General features: G+C 44.2%; 1 protein-coding gene across 3 annotated transcripts in view; it reads right to left on the reverse strand.

Moving 5' to 3' along the window:
- The window catches only part of CYTH1 (cytohesin 1), a 670,960-nt gene that overhangs the window by 42,533 nt on the left and 609,771 nt on the right, over positions 1 to 18,656 (reverse strand). For all 3 annotated transcript variants that reach the window (XM_069199671.1, XM_069199670.1, XM_069199672.1), the window contains exon 12: positions 269 to 423. In XM_069199671.1, the coding sequence (XP_069055772.1) occupies positions 269 to 423 (155 nt within the window). The remainder of the gene's footprint in view (positions 1 to 268; positions 424 to 18,656) is intronic.

Here is an 18,656-nt window from a genome sequence, read left to right on the forward strand (position 1 = left end):
GAGTAGTGTTTCTAGTTCACTGTTCTTTATCATGACTTAATTTGCTAAATGGATTCTTACAGAACAATAATTTTGAAAAACATGCATTTTGTATATTTAAAAAATGTGTTCTAGGATTATGTAAGGGCAGAGGAGATTACTATAGTTTATAAATAATTGAGATTCCCATTATTACATAGTGTATCTGATGCTCCATGTTAAATTTTTGAGTTGTAGAAGACTCAAGTGGACGTTTATATACAGTCAATGTGACAAGAGTATCACTCACTTGATGCATTTTATCCACTCTTCTTTCTCTTCAGTTGTGGGTGCAGAGATCCGATACACAGTGTGATTACCTTCCACCACTCGGCCATCAGCCTCGGTCTTGCAAGCTTTGATTACTTGGTCTTTATTGTCTGGGATGTACAGCTCAAAGCAGTTCTGAGCATTGAAAAAAGGAGGTGGGACAGAAAGAAAATACAGAAAAGTTCTATTATTTTTGTACTTTTATTAAAGTTGACATAACACAATATACTATCGCGTACAAAGGCAGCATGGGCTCTCATATATAGTTGACATAGAACCTTCTCAGCAACTCCCTAATTTACTTGTCATTAAATAGGAAGAGTTCATATTAAATGGTTATTTTTGTCCATTAGGCAAATGTCCCCAGTAACTGTAATGTTCACCAATGTGATGGAATCTATATATATATATATATATATATATATATATATATATATATATATATATATATATGATATTAAATATTTACTAGATCATGTTTAAGACTGGTGTAGGTGGGACATATAGCGAAGACATAGTTTCTCATGGCTTGGCTATATTATTAGCAAATATTCCCTCAGTACCTGACAGATATACTTGGGAGCGATGCATCAGGAAAAAAGTAGTGTATGTTTTGTATATTCAGTACTTAAAGCAGCATATTTTAGCTGATCTTTCACCCACAGTGGGCACTTCATTCAAGCCACTGCCACCTGGCAGTCGACCAACATCAGCATTATTGCTGCAAGAGTCCTTTCAAGACTCTTTCTATGCTGACGAAACGCATATCATCATTTCTGTCTCTGAATGATGTGGCTAATAAATTTAGATCTTGAAAGGCCAAGGTCAGCATACAAATTAAGAAGAACTAGCTTAAAATGAATGGGGAAAAACAGAAATTGTGGTCTCTGGCGCAGATAACTTTATCTGGTGGCCTAGAGCTGTGGATCACTTCTGTGCCAGCTAAAAGATTGGGAGTGGTCTTTGACAATTCGCTGAACTTTGACATACAGGTCAACAGAATGGTGAGTACTTGTTTTTTGATTATCAAGACCCTTCAGAAATTACTCCCCTTTTTACCGCAAGAGCTTAGGGTTGCAGTGGTCACATGGTGCTTATTACATCTTGCCTTGACAATTGTAACACCCTTTACCTGAATGCGAACCAATACTCACTAAATAAACTTAAAGTGATTGAAAATGCAGCCGCTAGGCTGGTTCTAGGCTCTCCGAAATCCTGCTCCATAAGGGAGGGTTTGAGATCCCCCCTCCCTACTGCTACAGGTTAGATAGCGTGTGACCTTCAAAGCCGTATGCCTGGTGTACAAAGTTCTCCAATAGAGGGGTGCAGGTTATTTTAGGACCGCTTTCAACTGGTTTGCCCCTAGTAGATTATTTAGATCAGCGGGACAAAGAAAGTTTGTTATCCCTGGGTTCTGCAAAGCCAGATTGAAGGGGGAGGAGGGGAGGGGTGGAAACCTGCCTTCTCGGTAGCTGCTGCAAAGTTGTAGAATATTCTTCCTGAGTCTGTCACGAGTGTGGGTTTATATTACATTTTTCACAGGATGGTAAAAACCTGGCTATATTCATCATCTTAAGTCTGGTGGTAGTTCCTCTCTGGACGGGGGGTCTTCGGCGTTCTCCCCTCGCACTGACTTGCCTTATTCTAGTGCTTTGATGCCTTTTGGTTTTATGCGCTTTATAAATACATAAAATTCAAATTCTAGCTCTTTTGGGAATGTCAATTACATATTCCAGCAGCATCCGTAGTAGGGTATGGCTCAGGGTGTGGTCAGCTATGCTGTTATTACCACTATTTTAGACCAGTATATTTGTACAGAAGGAGAGAACCATGGCAAATGCAAAGAATCAAAATATGGTGACTAAACCCTTAACAATCGTCACTGACTTGAGATTCAAATTTGTGCATAAAGGCAGGTGTAATAAAGATAATGTATGAATTTAAAATGTAATAGCTGATTGCCTAGGGTTTATAGACTGACAGTTGCATGCAGCAATTTTGCCGGCATTTATCTAAAATTCCAATTTCTAGAGCAGCATCCCCATAAGTGGGTGTGATCTCTGAATTTGGAGATGGAAATCTTGATAGCACAAAATATAGTGACCAGAATATCGAGGCTTAAATATCGAAAGGTAAATAAGTACAGATTTTGTATACTTAACTGCACATATAAGTCCTGTGTGTGTGTGTGTATATATATATATATCTTCAAGGTGTGTACAGAGTAGATGTGGAGTTAAAATGCAAAATTTATTACTTCTTCTACATGCACTTACCTTTGATATTTTTTTTAATAAATCTTATAGCATAACCACAGAATTATCACGTATTGTTAAATCAGTATGTGTATAGCACCAAAGGTAAAGAGGAATAAGTACAGTACCCCCACCAACCCCCAATAACAACCCACAGACACTGAACCATACAAGCGCACATTTTAACAAGCATTATCTCAGAGCCCCATAGACGGGCAATGTCCCTCTTGGCCAGCACCAGTCCAAGGCCACTGAACAAGAGCTTAGCACGGGCAAGTCAATTTCGTTAGGAAATCCCAGGAGATTGAATTTGGGGTCAAGTGGGATCTTTTCTGATAACACCACCTGAAGTTCCCCCACACTCCCTGCCCAGTATTCCTAAATCACTGGATATCCCCTGATCGTATGTAGGAAGGGGCCAATGTCCCCATGACATCTCAAACAATTTGGGTGTTGTGCCTTCCACATAGCATGTAAACATTGACTGTCATAGTATATCCTACGAAGAATCTTAAATTGGATCAGTTTTAATCTCGACCTAACAGCTACTTCTTGTTGGAACATCAATGCTGCTTCCCAATCCACATCTTCTAGTTCCCCCAGGTCAGCCTACCAGCAACTACATAACCAAAGAAGGGCGTCAGGCATTATGTTATTTATGGCCTTATATGTCATGGACACCGCCTTTTCATCTAATATCTTCATTAACAATTTACCTTCTAATGGGGTGTACTTGGTATCCAGTCCCCAAGAAGGTTATCTGCTCTCCATGCATGTCGCAAGTGTGCATAGTGCAGGAACTGTATCTTACTAAGCGTGTACTCTGTTTGAAAGGACGTAAAAGGCATAACATCCCTGCCCTCCATCACACCCCCACTCTGGAAATACCAATGCTGTCCCAAGCCTACAAGCCCGTCAGTTTTCTGATTTCTGGCAACGAATGCCCCTCCTACAGGGGGGTCTCCCTCGTGGGTCATCAGTACCATTCTAGTAGAGTGTTAACCTTGGATCATGCAGTGAGGGACACCTGAGTGGTGTCGCCCTCCACCCCATAGAGATATTGGAGACAAGATTTCTCTTCCCACTGCAGTCTCTCCAGTCTAAAGTAGGGTTGTATCCTGGGCAAAACATCCAATCATTGATGTTAATAAGATGAGCTGCCCAGTAGTACACATGTAAGTCTCGGAGGGACAAGCCCTGCTATTGCATTGATTACACTGTGGCATTTTTAGAGCAATTCTAGGATGTTTCCCTTCCCATAAAAAGAGGAGCATGTCCTGCGCCAAGTTAACTCCAGGGGGGATCCAGTAGTATGTATTCTGTAAACATATAGCAGCTTCGGGGGAGGGATCATTGTAAACATGGCTGCACGCCCCATCAGTGTGAGAGGAAGGCCTCTTCATCATTCCATGTCTGTTCGGCAGGCTCATCACCCTCCCCAGTTTGTTGGCATGGCGAAGGTCTGCCCAATGAGTCATATATATATATATGTATATATATATATATATATATATATATATATATATATATATATATATATATATATATAGTACTTAAATCCCTCTCATGAGCATTGGAGATGGGTCTTGGTAGGGAGTGGATTTCTGTCTCTTTCTGCGGGGCATATAGGATGGATTTGTCCCAATGGAACCAGAGTAGCTCCCATAATCCTCGAATAGGTGGAAGAGTCGTGGGAGGGACACTAGGGGCTCCATGACATACAGGAGTATGTCATCCTCATACAGTCAAATGCGTTCCTCCTCCATCTCCCACTCCGTCAGTCTGAACCCAAGTATTCCAAGGTAAGTACGGATTGTGCACACCAAAGATTGTATAGGAAGGGCAAACAGCAAGTGGGACGGGGGCAGCCCTGTCCAGTGCCCCTTTCAATGGGGAACTCAGATGAAAGGGTCTCATTTTTGCTTACTACTGCCACGGGATAACAATCGCACCCATTCCAGATATCGCGGGCCAAACCCAAATCTCACCAAAGTACCTTCCAACAAGGGCCAATGCACTGCATCGAACGCCTTCTCCGCGTCAAGGGCCAGGAATACATGTGGGTCTAGGCCTTTCAGTGTTGCGCTCAGCCAGTTCTGTGTGCATCTCAGATCGTAGCATCCTGGCATGAAGCCAGATTGGTTTCTGTGGATCAGGGGATTTATAACGCCTTGGTGGTGTTTATCTAGCACCGCAGCTAGAACTTTTACCTCTACACTTAGGAGGGATTTGGTCTATAGGATGCACATAAATCTATAGGTCTTCCTTCCTTGTGAATAACAACTATCTCACCCCTCCTCAGATCATCGAGGAGAGTTCCCTGTTGTCATGCCTCCAGGACTATACGGAGGAGATGTGGGGCCAATAGCCCACCAAACTGCTTAAACAGCTCGCCCGGGAACCCATTAGGGCCTAGGACTTTGCCAGAGCGTAGCTTCGCCATGACGGACGTGACCTTCTCTAGGGTGATGCCACATTCTAAGTCCTCACGTGCGTCTAATACTGGAACAGATACATCCTGTAGGTATCTCAATCAGTGAGAATTTTCTCAGTGGGAGCAAAGCATTGTTCTGCTGCTGAGTGCAAATGTGATTTGTATGCTATTGGACTGTCTCACCCTCATTGAAAGTTACATAGGTGAAACCAATGGCACCAACAATTACTCTGATGACCAAATGTGTTTTGTTGTCCCTTGTGTGTAAATGTTGTGCTGCAAGCATGTCTGTTTGCAATGCTCTGAGAATGCGTGTGTTCGACTGTCCAAAATGTACTTGAAAAATCAGTATGTATTAAGTCGTAAAAAAAGAATTTTTGCATGATGCATAATCAGGAATGTAAATTCTGCCAAAATTTAGGAAAATGTATTATCCTCCACATAGTCTCTTACGACTGTGCAAGCAGCAGAGTATTGATGTTTTGTGCCAAATGCAGGTTGTGCTGAGCCATCGGTGTACATTACTCTTTGATACTGATCAACAGGCAGTGTATTTGCTGGAACTGGGAATTCTTGTTCATATTGCACAAATTCTTGAGTTCGTAATTTTGGGTAAAAAATGTAGTCTACATCAGTGGCTGTCATAGACGTTATCAAAGCCAGCATTGAATCTAACGTGGATGTAATGCTTTAGCGTTAGGAACGCTGGCTTTGATAACAGCCTCAAGGGCTGGGATTGGAGAAACAACAATAATGCGTTTGCCTTGGGCTAGTGGTCCTTCTTTAATGACAGTGATCTGAACAGCAGGTGTTCACGGTTGGAGACATGGGCCCGCCAAAGTCATCCCGCCATCAGGCCACACGGGCGGCCTGAACCCAACCGGCCCTAATTTGAGTTCCCTGCTCACCGGCCCAGCAGGGAACAGGGCCTTAACATTGTAGCCCACTCCTAATGGGGCTGGCGGCAATGTGGTGGTGCAGTGGGTGCAGCAGCACGTGTCGCACATTCCACTGCCCGTAATTCGGGCAGTGGAATGTGCGACTGATCTGTACATGGGAACCCTGCACTGCCCATGCCAAGTGCATGGTCAGTGCAGGGTCCCTCAGGGGCCCCACCGAGTCCCCATTCTGCCAGCCTTTCCATGGTGGGGTAAACCGACATGGACAGGCTGGCGGATGGGGACTCAATCTCAAGGGCAGTGCTGCTGGCAGTGCTGCCCTGGCCCTAGCGGTTTACAAGCGGGTAGTCTGGTGGTGCCGCCGGTTGGACTGTGGTGGCCTGGTGACCGCCAAGGTCATAATGACCCCATAGAGTACCATCCCTGCTTTGCAAAAAAAAACACACAAAAAAAAACGGATCTATGAGATTGTGTAAGCAGTGCACATTTGAGTAATGTGAAAAATCCATCTCCTCAGGGTGCATGGTGCACCATATATCATGCAGTTGTTTGTGACCCAGCCACTCTTGCAGAAACCCAATGGTTCTGGCACTAGCTGCACCCAGCAACTGTGGGTTGTGGGGGTTTGGTCGGTTGACCAGTCCATTGCAAAAGTTAAAATCACCCCCCACCTGCCCAACCCCCCCACCCCACCCCCAAGATACAGGGTGCCTCCAAGTCCTGTATGAGCATTGGAGGGAGAATGTTAAAGAATTGAGTGTGGTTGTAGTTAGGGGGGTAGAACGTCACCAAGGCAAGTTGGGGTCCATCCAAAGTCCATTCTATCACTGCATATCGGCTGTTCGTGTCAGTTAGTCTGCTATTAATCACTAGGGGTACCGTGGGTGCAATCCATATCAGGACCCTGCTTGCATATGCTGAATAGGTGGTACCCACTATTTGGCCTCTCAATGTTTTTAAGAGGCAGGATGATTCCAGCACTGTCATATGGGTGTCCTGTAGGAAAGCTATGTCAATCTGTCTGCGTTTTAGATAGGTATGGATTTGATGGCTCAATTTCAGTGTTGTCATACCCCTTGCATTCCAGGCTAGTACATTAAATCTCATTAGTATGTGTGTGTGATTTTGTGTATTGCAGCACGTAGTCCCCTGATCATTCCAAGAAACAATAAACAATAAACTTACAAACTGGTACATTTAAGTCCCCGGAGGGGTGCCGTATGACCTCTGTGTCGTGTGCCCATACGGGGCAGCAGCTCGCTACACCATACAGTCTTAAAGGTTCACCTTCCCATACCTAGCAACCATCCAGTATTCAATACCTACATGTGCGTGCCCACCCCACCCAGCAGCCGGATTGCACCACGGTGTGAAATGATACAGGATGATTAGTCTCAAATAACATTTGACAAGAGCCTCATCCATGGATACTCTAAGTGAACTTGTGGCACTACAAGTTGAGATCAGCTCCAGGCTAGAGCAACATGTAAGTTCATTAACCGTCTGTGCTCTCATCCGCATTGCCTATTCCTTTGTGTGTCTGCTCTGTAGTTCCCAGCGTCATTGTTTTTTTGGATCGCCTAGAGTGATGTTAGTGCATCCCGTATCGTCTGAGTTCAAATGCGGGACCCCCTTGGTTTTGAGCCATTCACATTCAGCTTTCGGCATCAAAAAGTAATGAGACCTGGTGGCATCAGAGACCTGCAGTTTGGCTTCATACACATAATTAAGTTCACAATTTTGCAGTTTTCTTTTTACAGCCAGAAAGGACTTTGAGTCTTTGCACTTTGGACTATAGTTGGGATAAATGCAGACAGTCCCATTTTGTATCTGCCATGGACCTTTGGTTCTGGACACTTGCAGTACATGATCACAGTGTCTACAGTTGAAAAGACGTGCCACCACCGGCACTACAGTCAGCCTCCCAAACAATCTGCTCCTGACACAGCCCTGGGCCTGCTTCTGTGCAGAGATGGTACACCCTGGGGCTCAGAGTCCCCACAGTTTGGCCTCCTTGGTCTCAAATGATGACCGTGGTCTCCAACAATTCACTCGGCGAATTGGCGGGCCCTGCAGATGGAAGGGGGTTCCCTTTGTCAAAAGGTACCACGTCAGAACCATTATCTAACCCATGCGAGCCTCACTGCTTACCTGACAGCCCAGGCAGCGCAATCCTGAGCACTACACCATCCTCTGTACATGGGGCCTTTAGATGTCACCACTAGGTACCTGTGGCCACTGCAGTTTGCCAGTCATGTGGCGACCCGCATGTTGTGCTATGGAGGTGGCACCGCACCAATCGGATCCAAAGGGGGCCTGAAGTGATCCCTTCACCACCTTCCACAGGCCCAGTCTTTGCTATCATAGCCCCGCAGGCCTCAGGACCTCTGCCGATGCTGTCTCCGGCGATGGTTCAGGGGCAATGGCTCCTTCTAGTCCCCATCCATTCTGGGAGAGAGATTGGGGTGGGGGTTCCTGTAGGAGGCTGGACTGGCTTGTAGTGAGTACCAAGGGGTACTTACACCTTGCACCAGGCCCAGGTATCCCTTATTAGTGTAGAGGGGTGTCTAGCAGCTTAGGCTGATAGAAAAGGTAGATTAGCAGAGCAGCTTCGGCTGAACTAGGAGACGAGTGAAGCTCCTACAGTACCACTAGTGTCACATGCACAATATCATAAGAAAACACAATACACAGATATACTAAAAATAAAGGTACATTTTTATGACAATATGCCAAAGTATCTCAGTGAGTACCGTCAGTATGAGGATAGCAAATATACACAAGATATATGTACACAATACCAAAATATGCAGTAATAGCAATAGAAAACAGTGCAAACAATGTATAGTCACAATAGAATGCAATGGGGGCACATAGGGATAGGGGCAACACAAACCATATACTCTAGATGTGGAATGCGAACCACGAATGGACCCCAAACCTATGTGACCTTGTAGAGGGTTGCTGGGACTGTAAGAAAACAGTGAGGGTTAGTAAAATAGCCCACCCCAAGACCCTGAAAAGTGGGTGCAAAGTGCACCTAAGTTCCCCAAAGAGCACAGAAGTCGTGATAGGGGAATTCTGCAAAGAAGACCAACACCAGCAATGCAACAACAATGGATTTCCTGACGAGAGTACCTGTGGAACAAGGGGACCAAGTCCAAAAGTCACGATCAAGTCGGGAGTGGGCAGATGCCCAGGAAATGCCAGCTGTGGGTGCAAAGAAGCTGCCACCGGATGGTAGAAGCTGTGGATTCTGCAAGAACGACAAGGGCTAGAAACTTCCCCTTTGGAGGATGGATGTCCCACGTCGTGAAGAGTCGTGCAGAGGTGTTTCCGTGCAAAAAGACCGCAAACAAGCCTTGCTAGCTGCAAGGGTCGCGGTTAAGGTTTTTGGATACTGCTGTAGCCCAGGAGGGACCAGTATGTCGCCAATTGCGTGAGGAGACAAAGGGGGCGTCCAGCAAGACAAAGAGCCCACTCAGAAGCAAGCAGCACCCGCAGAAGTGCCAGAACAGGCACTACGAAGTGGAGTGAACCGGAGCTCACCCGAAGTTGCACACAAGGGTCCCACGAAGCCGGAGGACAACTCAGGAGGTCGTGCAATGCCGGTTAGAGTGCCGGGGACCCAGGCTTGGCTGTGCACAAAGGAAATCCTGGAAGAGTGCACAGGAGCCGGAGTAGCTGCAAAACACGCGGTTCCCAGCAATGCAGTCTAGCGTGAGGAGGCAAGGACTTACCTCCACCAAACTTGGACTGAAGAGTCACTGGACTGTGGGAGTCACTTGGACAGAGTTGTCCGAGTTCAAGGGACCTCGCTCGTCGCGCTGAGAGGAGACCCAGAGGACCGGTGATGCAGTTCTTTGGTGCCTGCGGTTGCAGGGGGAAGATTCCGTCGACCCACGGGAGATTTCTTCAGAGCTTCTAGTGCAGAGAGGAGGCAGACTACCCCCACAGCATGCACCACCAGGAAACCAGTCGAGAAGGCGGCAGGATCAGCGTTACAAGGTCGCAGTAGTCGTCTTTGCTACTTTGTTGCAGTTTTGCAGGCTTCCAGCGTGGTCAGCAGTTGATTCCTTGGCAGAAGGTGAAGAGAGAGATGCAGAGGAACTCTGATGAGCTCTTGCATTTGTTATCTAAGGAATTCCCTAAAGCAGAGACCCTAAATAGCCAGAAAAGGAGGTTTGGCTACTTAGGAGAGAGGATAGGCCAGCAACACCTGAAGGAGCCTATCAGAAGGAGTCTCTGATGTCACCTGCTGGCACTGGCCACTCAGAGCAGTCCAGTGTGCCAGCAGCACCTCTGTTTCCAAGATGGCAGAGGTATGGAGCACACTGGAGGAGCTCTGGGCACCTCCCAGGGGAGGTGCAGGTCAGGGGAGTGGTCACTCCCCTTTCCTTTGTCCAGTTTCGCGCCAGAGCAGGGCTGAGGGATCCCTGAACCAGTGCAGACTGGCTTATGCAGAGATGGGCACCATCTGTGCTCATCAAAGCATTTCCAGAGGCTGGGGGAAGCTACTCCTCCCCAGCCCTGACACCTTATTCCAAAGGGAGAGGGTGTAACACCCTCTCTCTGAGGAAGTCCTTTGTTCTGCCTTCCTAGGCCAAGCCTGGCTGGACCCCAGGAGGGCAGAAACCTGTCTGAGGGGTTGGCAGCAGCAGCAGCTGCAGGGAAACCCCGGGAAAGGTAGTTTGGCAGTACCCGGGTCTGAGATAGAGACTCGGGGGATCATGGAATTGTCTCCCCAATGCCAGAATGGCATTGGGATGATAATTCCATGATCTTAGACATGTTACATGGCCATGTTCGGAGTTACCATTGTGACGCTATACATATGTCGTGACATATGTATAGTGCACGCGTGTTATGGTGTCATCGCACTCACAAAGTCCGGGGAATTTGCCCTGAACAATGTGGGAGCACCTTGGCTAGTGCCAGGGTGCCCACACACTAAGTAACTTAGCACCCAACCTTTACCAGGTAAAGGTTAGACATATAGGTGACTTATAAGTTACTTAAGTGCAGTGGTAAATGGCTGTGAAATAACGTGGACGTTATTTCACTCAGGCTGCACTGGCAGGCCTGTGTAAGAATTGTCAGATCTCCCTATGGGTGGCACAAGAAATGCTGCAGCCCATAGGGATCTCCTGGAACCCCAATACCCTGGGTACCTCAGTACCATATACTAGGGAATTATAAGGGTGTTCCAGTATGCCAATGTAAATTGGTGAAATTGGTCACTAGCCTGTTAGTGACAATTTGTACAGAGAGAGCATAACCACTGAGGTTCTGGTTAGCAGAGCCTCAGTGAGACAGTTAGGCATCACACAGGGAACACATACATATAGGTCACAACTTATGAGCACTGGGGTCCTGACTAGCAGGGTTCCAGTGACACATAACAAACATACTGAAAACATAGGGTTTTCACTATGAGCACTGGGCCCTGGCTAGCAGGATCCCAGTGAGACAGTGAAAACACCTGACATATACTCACAAACAGGCCAAAAGTGGGGGTAACAAGGCTAGAAAGAGGCTACTTTCTCACAGTTCCTGATCCACGGTGCCCTGGTAAGGGTGCTGTACATGGTCAAGAAGCATGGAGGAGTTCACACGCTGTGGAGCTAACTTACCTGCACATCTGTCTTGGTCGCCATCTTGGCTACTCCCCATGATGAGTTTTGCTCTTATCAGTCAGACTTCCAAATATGGATAAACCGTAGCTCCCTTTCATTTTATAAAGCCAGCAACTGATGCTAGGCAAAGGGTGAAGATGTGAGATGTTGACCTCAGGCTAAAAGGCAACGCTGTGAACTGGTAGTGGTGACCAGCAACCAAAAAACAAAGGCATCCTCTGCGCCTTACATGATTGGGATGTTGAAATACATATCCTCCAGGTCTACACTTCTTTTTTGGCTTTCTTGTTGAGTAATTAGGATATGTACAACAATAGGTATTGTAGGTATGTGTGTTTCTCCTTCCTTAGTAGAAAAGATGGTGGTTTTTCAACAGATTCTAGGGCATAGTCTTGATGAACAATGTCTAACACCAATATGCCAGTAGTAATATGTTGCCAGTTTCTTTGAAATAGAGCAATTCTGTGCCGGAAATTCACTTCTTTCTTCCTTTTGAGTTGTATTTTGAGGATTGATTTCCTCTTCGTCTGTTCCCCTTGTTGTTAGAATAGGACCTCTGCCATTTCTTTCACCTTAGCTGTTGTCAGCCTGCTACATACTCTCTGAATGGTTGAAAAAATGATTAGACACTGGGATTTATTTTACCTTAGCACCTGCAATCTTTGTAAAGCAGCGTATTTTGACACACTCCTAAGGATCTTGCTGTTTCGAGTGTCAGTCTTTATTCCTTGTAATGTCCCATTGACTTTTTGTCCACAGATGTTAGTCCCATCTAAGTGCATGTCCATGACTCCTAACTGGACTTATAACCTGAATGATGCGCTCTTAAGCCAGTCATATCTTTGCATTACATTAGAGTTTCCCATTTGCCTAAAGGCACATGTTGGTGCATCCACTGTTGCATCAACTGAGAAAGCAGATGCTTTATCTTCCATCTTAAAAAATTCCCTTTGCTTTGTTCTTATCCACTTCTGGCAATTTCTACATTAGTGGTGCTATACCACTCCACAGTTGTGTGTCTAATCTCAGCAGTATGGCTAATGCGTTGGGAACCTTTACTGCGTCTACAGTCAAAACATTAACCCTTTTCCCCATGGATTCGTCTTTACAGCCTTCCTCATCAGTGGGCACAGTACAAAGAGTAAAAGGGTTTCTAGACCTCAGCTGCACGGAGCAGAGATGACTTAGACAGGACCTGATTTAAAACACAAACTGATGCTGAGCTTGTGGCATTATACTGTAGTGATTTTTGCTGGGTTCTTCATTGTGACGAGACCCTCTTCCGAGAGATGTTCTAAAGTAGGAATAGATCTAGCACTTCTCTGAGCTTCTTCTTTGAAATGAATAAGAAAGCATGTCTTTTTTCTCATAAGAATGCGGGAAACTTAAATGATGGGATGACTTCTCAACTAGTGCCTGACATTTTCCAGGGCTTGCACTCTCAATTAGAAAATCATTCCAATCTGAATCTCTGGTCAAAGATCCTGGATTTTCTAGTGGGGATGCATTTGCATCACCATCGTCATCATCAAAATAAGGAGATTTACTTCTATCATAATCGTTTGCATCTTCAAGTGGTCCTCATCTCAGTCACTAGACACTCCTATAGGAAAGGCAACATACCTGATTTTATTTTCTCAGGCTTATGTTTTTTAGGAGTTGCTGCTGGATATACTGTAATCAAAGTTGGAGGTTGAGATGTGGATACTCCTGAATGTGTTCCTGGATTGGCTGGCCAGAAGAAGAAGTCTCTAATAAAAGACTTTTATCATGTACAGGCGGATTGTTTTGAATGTGTTGAGTAACACGGCTTGGAGAGGGTTTTGAGGAGAAGGAAAAGGTTACCCAGTAGACATATGTTCTTAGCATGTAGTGCTGTAGATTCACATGCTTTGCATAAGTCCGCCATCTAGTGTTGGGTCTGGAGTGTTGTTCAAAGAATCTTTTCGGGTCACGGGATCAAGTGACTCCTTCTCTCGGTGATAGTGTGCATGGGTATCAAGTCCTTTGTTAGATTGTTTTCTGCCGACGGGTGAGGTAAGGAGTGTATAGAGAGTAAAGAGAAATCGCCATGCCATGTATTTACATATGTACAATATTTATATGACAATGCAAATACAACGGCGACAGGCATCCAGGGAGGAGGGAGGGCACATGCAAATCTACAGCACTACATAGCAAAAACATATGTCTACTGGGTAAGTAACATTTTCCGTTCAATGGCATATGTGGCTGTAGACACACATGCTTTGCATAGCCTGTAAAGCAGTCCCTAGACTGTAAAGCAGTCCCTACAAATAAGCAGTGGCTAGCCTGTAAGAGTTGGGGTTGCTTGAAATAGTGTTCTGAGCACTGCATGGCCAACATTGGTCTGTTGGTGTGCTAAAACATCTATACAATAGTATTTAGTAAATGTATGTTGTGTAGACCAAGTAGCAGCATTACATATGTCTGCTATTGGGATGTTACCTCGAAAAGCCATAGAAGCACCCTTTTTCCTAGTGGAGTGTGCGTAGCGGATAGTAGGTAACTGTTGTGTTAGCATCGCAATTTTGAATATCCATGTGGCTATACCATTTTTTTAATATTGGGTTGCCTTACTGAGGCAATGAAAATGCTACAAAAAGTTGTTTAGATTTCCTAAACTGTTTGGTTCTGTCAATATAATGCGAGAGCCCTTTTAACATCAAGTGTGTGAAGAGCTCTCTCTGCAACTCAGTCTGGCTGTGGGAAAAAGACTGATAATACAATTGATTTGTTGATATGGAATTGTGAAATTACTTTTGAAAGGAATTTAGGGTTTGATCGAAGAACTACTCTATCTCTGTGTATTTGGATTAACGGTTCTTCTGAGGTTAGAGACTGGAGTTCACTTACACGTCTTAGGGAAGTGATAGCTACTAAAAAAACACTTTCCATAAAAGGAATTGCAAAGGGCATGCATGCATTGGCTCAAAAGGTGGACCCATGAGCCTAGTAAGGACAATATTAAGGTTCCAGGTTGGTAATGGAGGTACCCTGGGTGGAATGACTCTTTTGAGACCTTTCATGAAGGCTTTGCTAATAGGAATACTTTCTTAATCTAGAGATGTGTTGTCTGTTTTGGAGATAAACAGCTATAGTTGCTAAATGAAGATGAATATATGAGTATGCTAAGTTTGCTTTTTGTAAACGTAGCAGATAACAAACAATGTCTTGGACTGATCAATGTGCTTAGGTCCACAGTAGCATACAAAATGTTTCCATTTTGCAGCATAACACTTTCTGGTTGTAGGTTTACGTGCCTCTTTTAGAATGTCCACGCATTCTGGTTGTAGATTTAAGTAACCGAACTCCATGACCTCAGGAGCCATATTGCAAGGTTGAGAGTTTTGGGGTCTGGATGCCTTATCTGTACTTGATTTGTGAGTGAGAAAGTCCTGTCTGATGGGAAGCATCTCTTTTGGAAATACTGATAGATACAGAAGTGTTGTGAACCACATCTGACATGCCCATGTGGGATCTACAAGGATCATGTTGAGAGAGGTTTGCCTCAAATTGTGAACTAGAAATGGAATGAGTGGCAGAGATGGAAAAGCGTAAGCAAATATCCCTACCCAATTCATCCACAGAGCATTGCCCTTGAACTGAGTGTGTGGGTATCTAGACTCAAAGTTGTGGCAGTTTGGTATTTTCTGCTGTGGCAAAGAGGTCTATTTGGGGTGTTCCCCACTTTTGAAAGTACTAGTGAAGGACGTGTGTGGGTGGAGTTCTCATTCCTGGGCTTGTTGCTGCATCCTGCTGAGGAGATCTGCAAACTGATTGTCCATGCCTGGGAGATATTCTGGTACTAAGTGAATATGGTGGTGAACTGCCCATTTCCATATTGTCTGAGCAAAATGGGACAACTGAGAAGAATGTGCCCCAATCCCCCTCCCCCCGTTTCTGCAGATAATACATTGTTGTCATGTTGCATGTACGGACTAGAACCGTTTTGTGGGAGAGCTGTGGAAGAAAAGCTTTCATTGCTAGTAAACTGCTTGCAGCTCCAAGTAATAGTCAAAGTGATCCGAGGCACAGGGTCCTGAAAGGGCTGCCCCTTAGAAAGGTTGGTGGGGTTCCACCATTGCAGAAAGCGGTGAGTTTGGCAGTCCAACAACACTAGATCTTGAAGATTAACCTGTGACTGAGACCATGGATGAGACTGACATTGCTGTAGGGGACGCATGTGCAGTCTGTCATGCAGTACGATGGCAGTGCAAGACACCATCATCCCTAATAGCCGCATCACTGTCTTAACTGTCTAAGTCTGTGTAGGAAAGTGCCCTTTTTTGCATGGTTACCCCCCACACACACACTTTTTGCCTGATATTGATGCCAACTTTGATTGATCACCCAACAGAGCTAATGCTCATGGGTCATTTAGCTCTTTGGCCATTCAAGTTGATGTTCATGGTAGAAGTTAATACTAAATCCTTTAATGATGAGTTATCTTGGGCTTGGCTATCTGGAAGCTAAATGCTAATGAAATAAAAAGGGCTTTTAGGTTGTCATTTTAACAAAATCCACAATTTTTTTATCCTGGAATCTAGTAGGCTTCCATGGAGAAAAAAATATTTTTTTAGCAAGTTTGAAAGCATCTATCATATGTCTAGAAGAGACTTGGTCTACAAAATATTAGACCTTGATAACTACTGTGTAATTGATAGTCCTGCACTTTGATCCTCTAAAGGCAATGCAAAGGGAGGCTTAGTTATATTACTATTAACAACGTACAGATGGAACTATGTGACACTAATAGGTCAGAGTAAATATATCCAATGTATAAAAATAAAAATGCTGGAACAGAACCACTGCCATAAAAAAACCACTTCTCTTAGTTAATGTTTATATACTCCACGTCAGAAAAATACCTCTATTTTGGTCAGTTATTTTTATTTAATTGAAAGTACTATTGAAAATGTCTCTAATTCTCAGTTTCTAATAGTGGGAGACTTTAATGCTAACATATCTAATAATCTCCTGAGGACCTTTAGAAATAAAGAGATAAAGGGTGCCTGGGATATTCCTGAATCATTATTTCCAAATACCTGCTTAGCTGATACTAGGGATAGACAACTACTTAAATTCCTTTAAAAAATCAGAGTAATAGTATTTAACGGAAGAATTTCACCTGATGTTCCATAAAGACCTATCAGAACTGAATCATCAACAATTTATTACATATTTTCGAGTTGTGATCTATTTGGTGAAACATCTGAATTGAAAATGGCTGATCAAGAATATAATAGGAGTGCAATTTTTTCAAGTTATGATCAAACTCTGCTCCAGTATACATCGGGTGGGTCCTTGGAATTTGTTAATGGCTGGATTGACATAGCTTCCAGAGTTGTCTTCTTTGGAACTTTAGAAAATAATGTTACTTACCCTGTAAGCATCTGTTCGTGACATGTAGTGCTGTAGATTCACATGTGCTGCATACTCCTGCCATCTAGTGTTTGGTCTGGAGTTGTGCAGGTTGATTTTCTTCAAAGAGGTCCCTTCAGTCACGAAGTTGAGCGACGACTCCTCTCTGTGATATGTGCATAGGCATCAACTCCTTTGTTATACTGCTTTCCAGCAGTCAGGTGAGAAACAAGTGTGAAATATGTGTATGTAATGTGATGACCATGCTAAATGTATTTAGAGTGAAAATAGTAAATGTAAGGAACTGCAATGGCCACAGGTGTACGAGGAGAAGGGTGGGCACATGTGAATCTACAGCACTACATGCCAGGAACAGATGCTTACAGGGTAAGTAACATATTCCATTCAATGGAATGTCTGGCTGTAGATTCACACGCTCTGCACAGACTGTAAAACCGTCCCTCCTCATAAGCGGTGGCTATCCTTTTGTTGTTGCAGTGGTTTGAAAAAGGATATGTAGAACTGCCTGACTTGCACTGGCTTGCAGGTGTGCTAAAACATCCACAGAGTAATGTTTGGTGAAGGTGTGCGGTGTGGACCATGAACCTGTCTTACATATGTCAGCTATGGGAATATTTCCTACAAAGGCCATGGTTGCTTTCTTTTTACATGTAGAGTGTGCTCTGGGAGGCTATGTCTGATTTGGATATAGGGTTGCCTTTGTGTGGTAGTGAAAAGGTGATAAGAAGTTGCTTAGACATTCTAAAGGTTTTAGTACCATCAACATAGAACACAAGTGCTCTTTTAACATCTAATATATGAAGAGCTCATTCTGCAACAGAATCTGGTTGAGGGAAAAAACAGGCAACTAAGTCGTTCATTTGAGGTGAAATTCAGAGACCAGCTTAAGTAGGAATTTAGGGTTGGTGCGCAGAAGTATTTTATCTCTGTGTATTTGGAAGAAGGGTTTGTGTAAGATTAAAGCCTGGAGCTCACAAACATGCCTAAGTAAAGTGATGGCAACTAAGAATGCCACCTTCCAAGTATAAAACTGAAGAGGGCATGAGTGTAGAGGTTCCAATGGGGAACTCACAAGTATTGTAAGTATGATATTAAAGTTCCAGGAAGGTGCAGTGGCAACCCTGTGTGGAATAACTTGTTTGAGTCCTTCCATGAAAGCTTTGATGACTGGAATTTTAAACAGAGAAATGTGCTGTCTATTTTGGAAGTAGGCAGCTATTGCAGCAAAATATAACCGTATAGAAGTGTGGTACGCTAAATTTGCCTTTTGTAAGTGAAGAAGGTAGCAGACAATATCTTTCACTGTGGCTTTGAAAGGGTCAATTTGTTTTGAATGGCAGTAACAGACAAAATGTTTGCATTTTGCTACATAACAGGCTCTAGTGGTGGGTCTACATGCTTCTTTAAAAATGCACATACATTCTGGTGGTAAGTTAATGTAACCAAACTCTATGACCTCAGGAGACAAATTGCTGGGTTAAGGGTTTTGGGATCTGGGTGCCTGATTTGTCCTTGGTTCTGAGTGGGAAGGTCTGGCCTGACGGGGAGCTTCATGTGTGGAACTACAGAAAGGTCTAGAAGTGTTGTGAATCAAGGCTGACGAGCCCAAGTGGGAGCTACTAGGATCATTGTAAGATAAGTTTGCCTGAGCATCCAAACTAGAAATGGAAGGAGAGGGAGAGACAGAATAGTGTAGGCAAATATCCATGACCAACTAACTCATCCATAGTGCATTACC

Source organism: Pleurodeles waltl, chromosome 7, assembly GCF_031143425.1.
Source record: "Pleurodeles waltl isolate 20211129_DDA chromosome 7, aPleWal1.hap1.20221129, whole genome shotgun sequence".
Lineage (NCBI taxonomy): Eukaryota > Metazoa > Chordata > Amphibia > Caudata > Salamandridae > Pleurodeles > Pleurodeles waltl.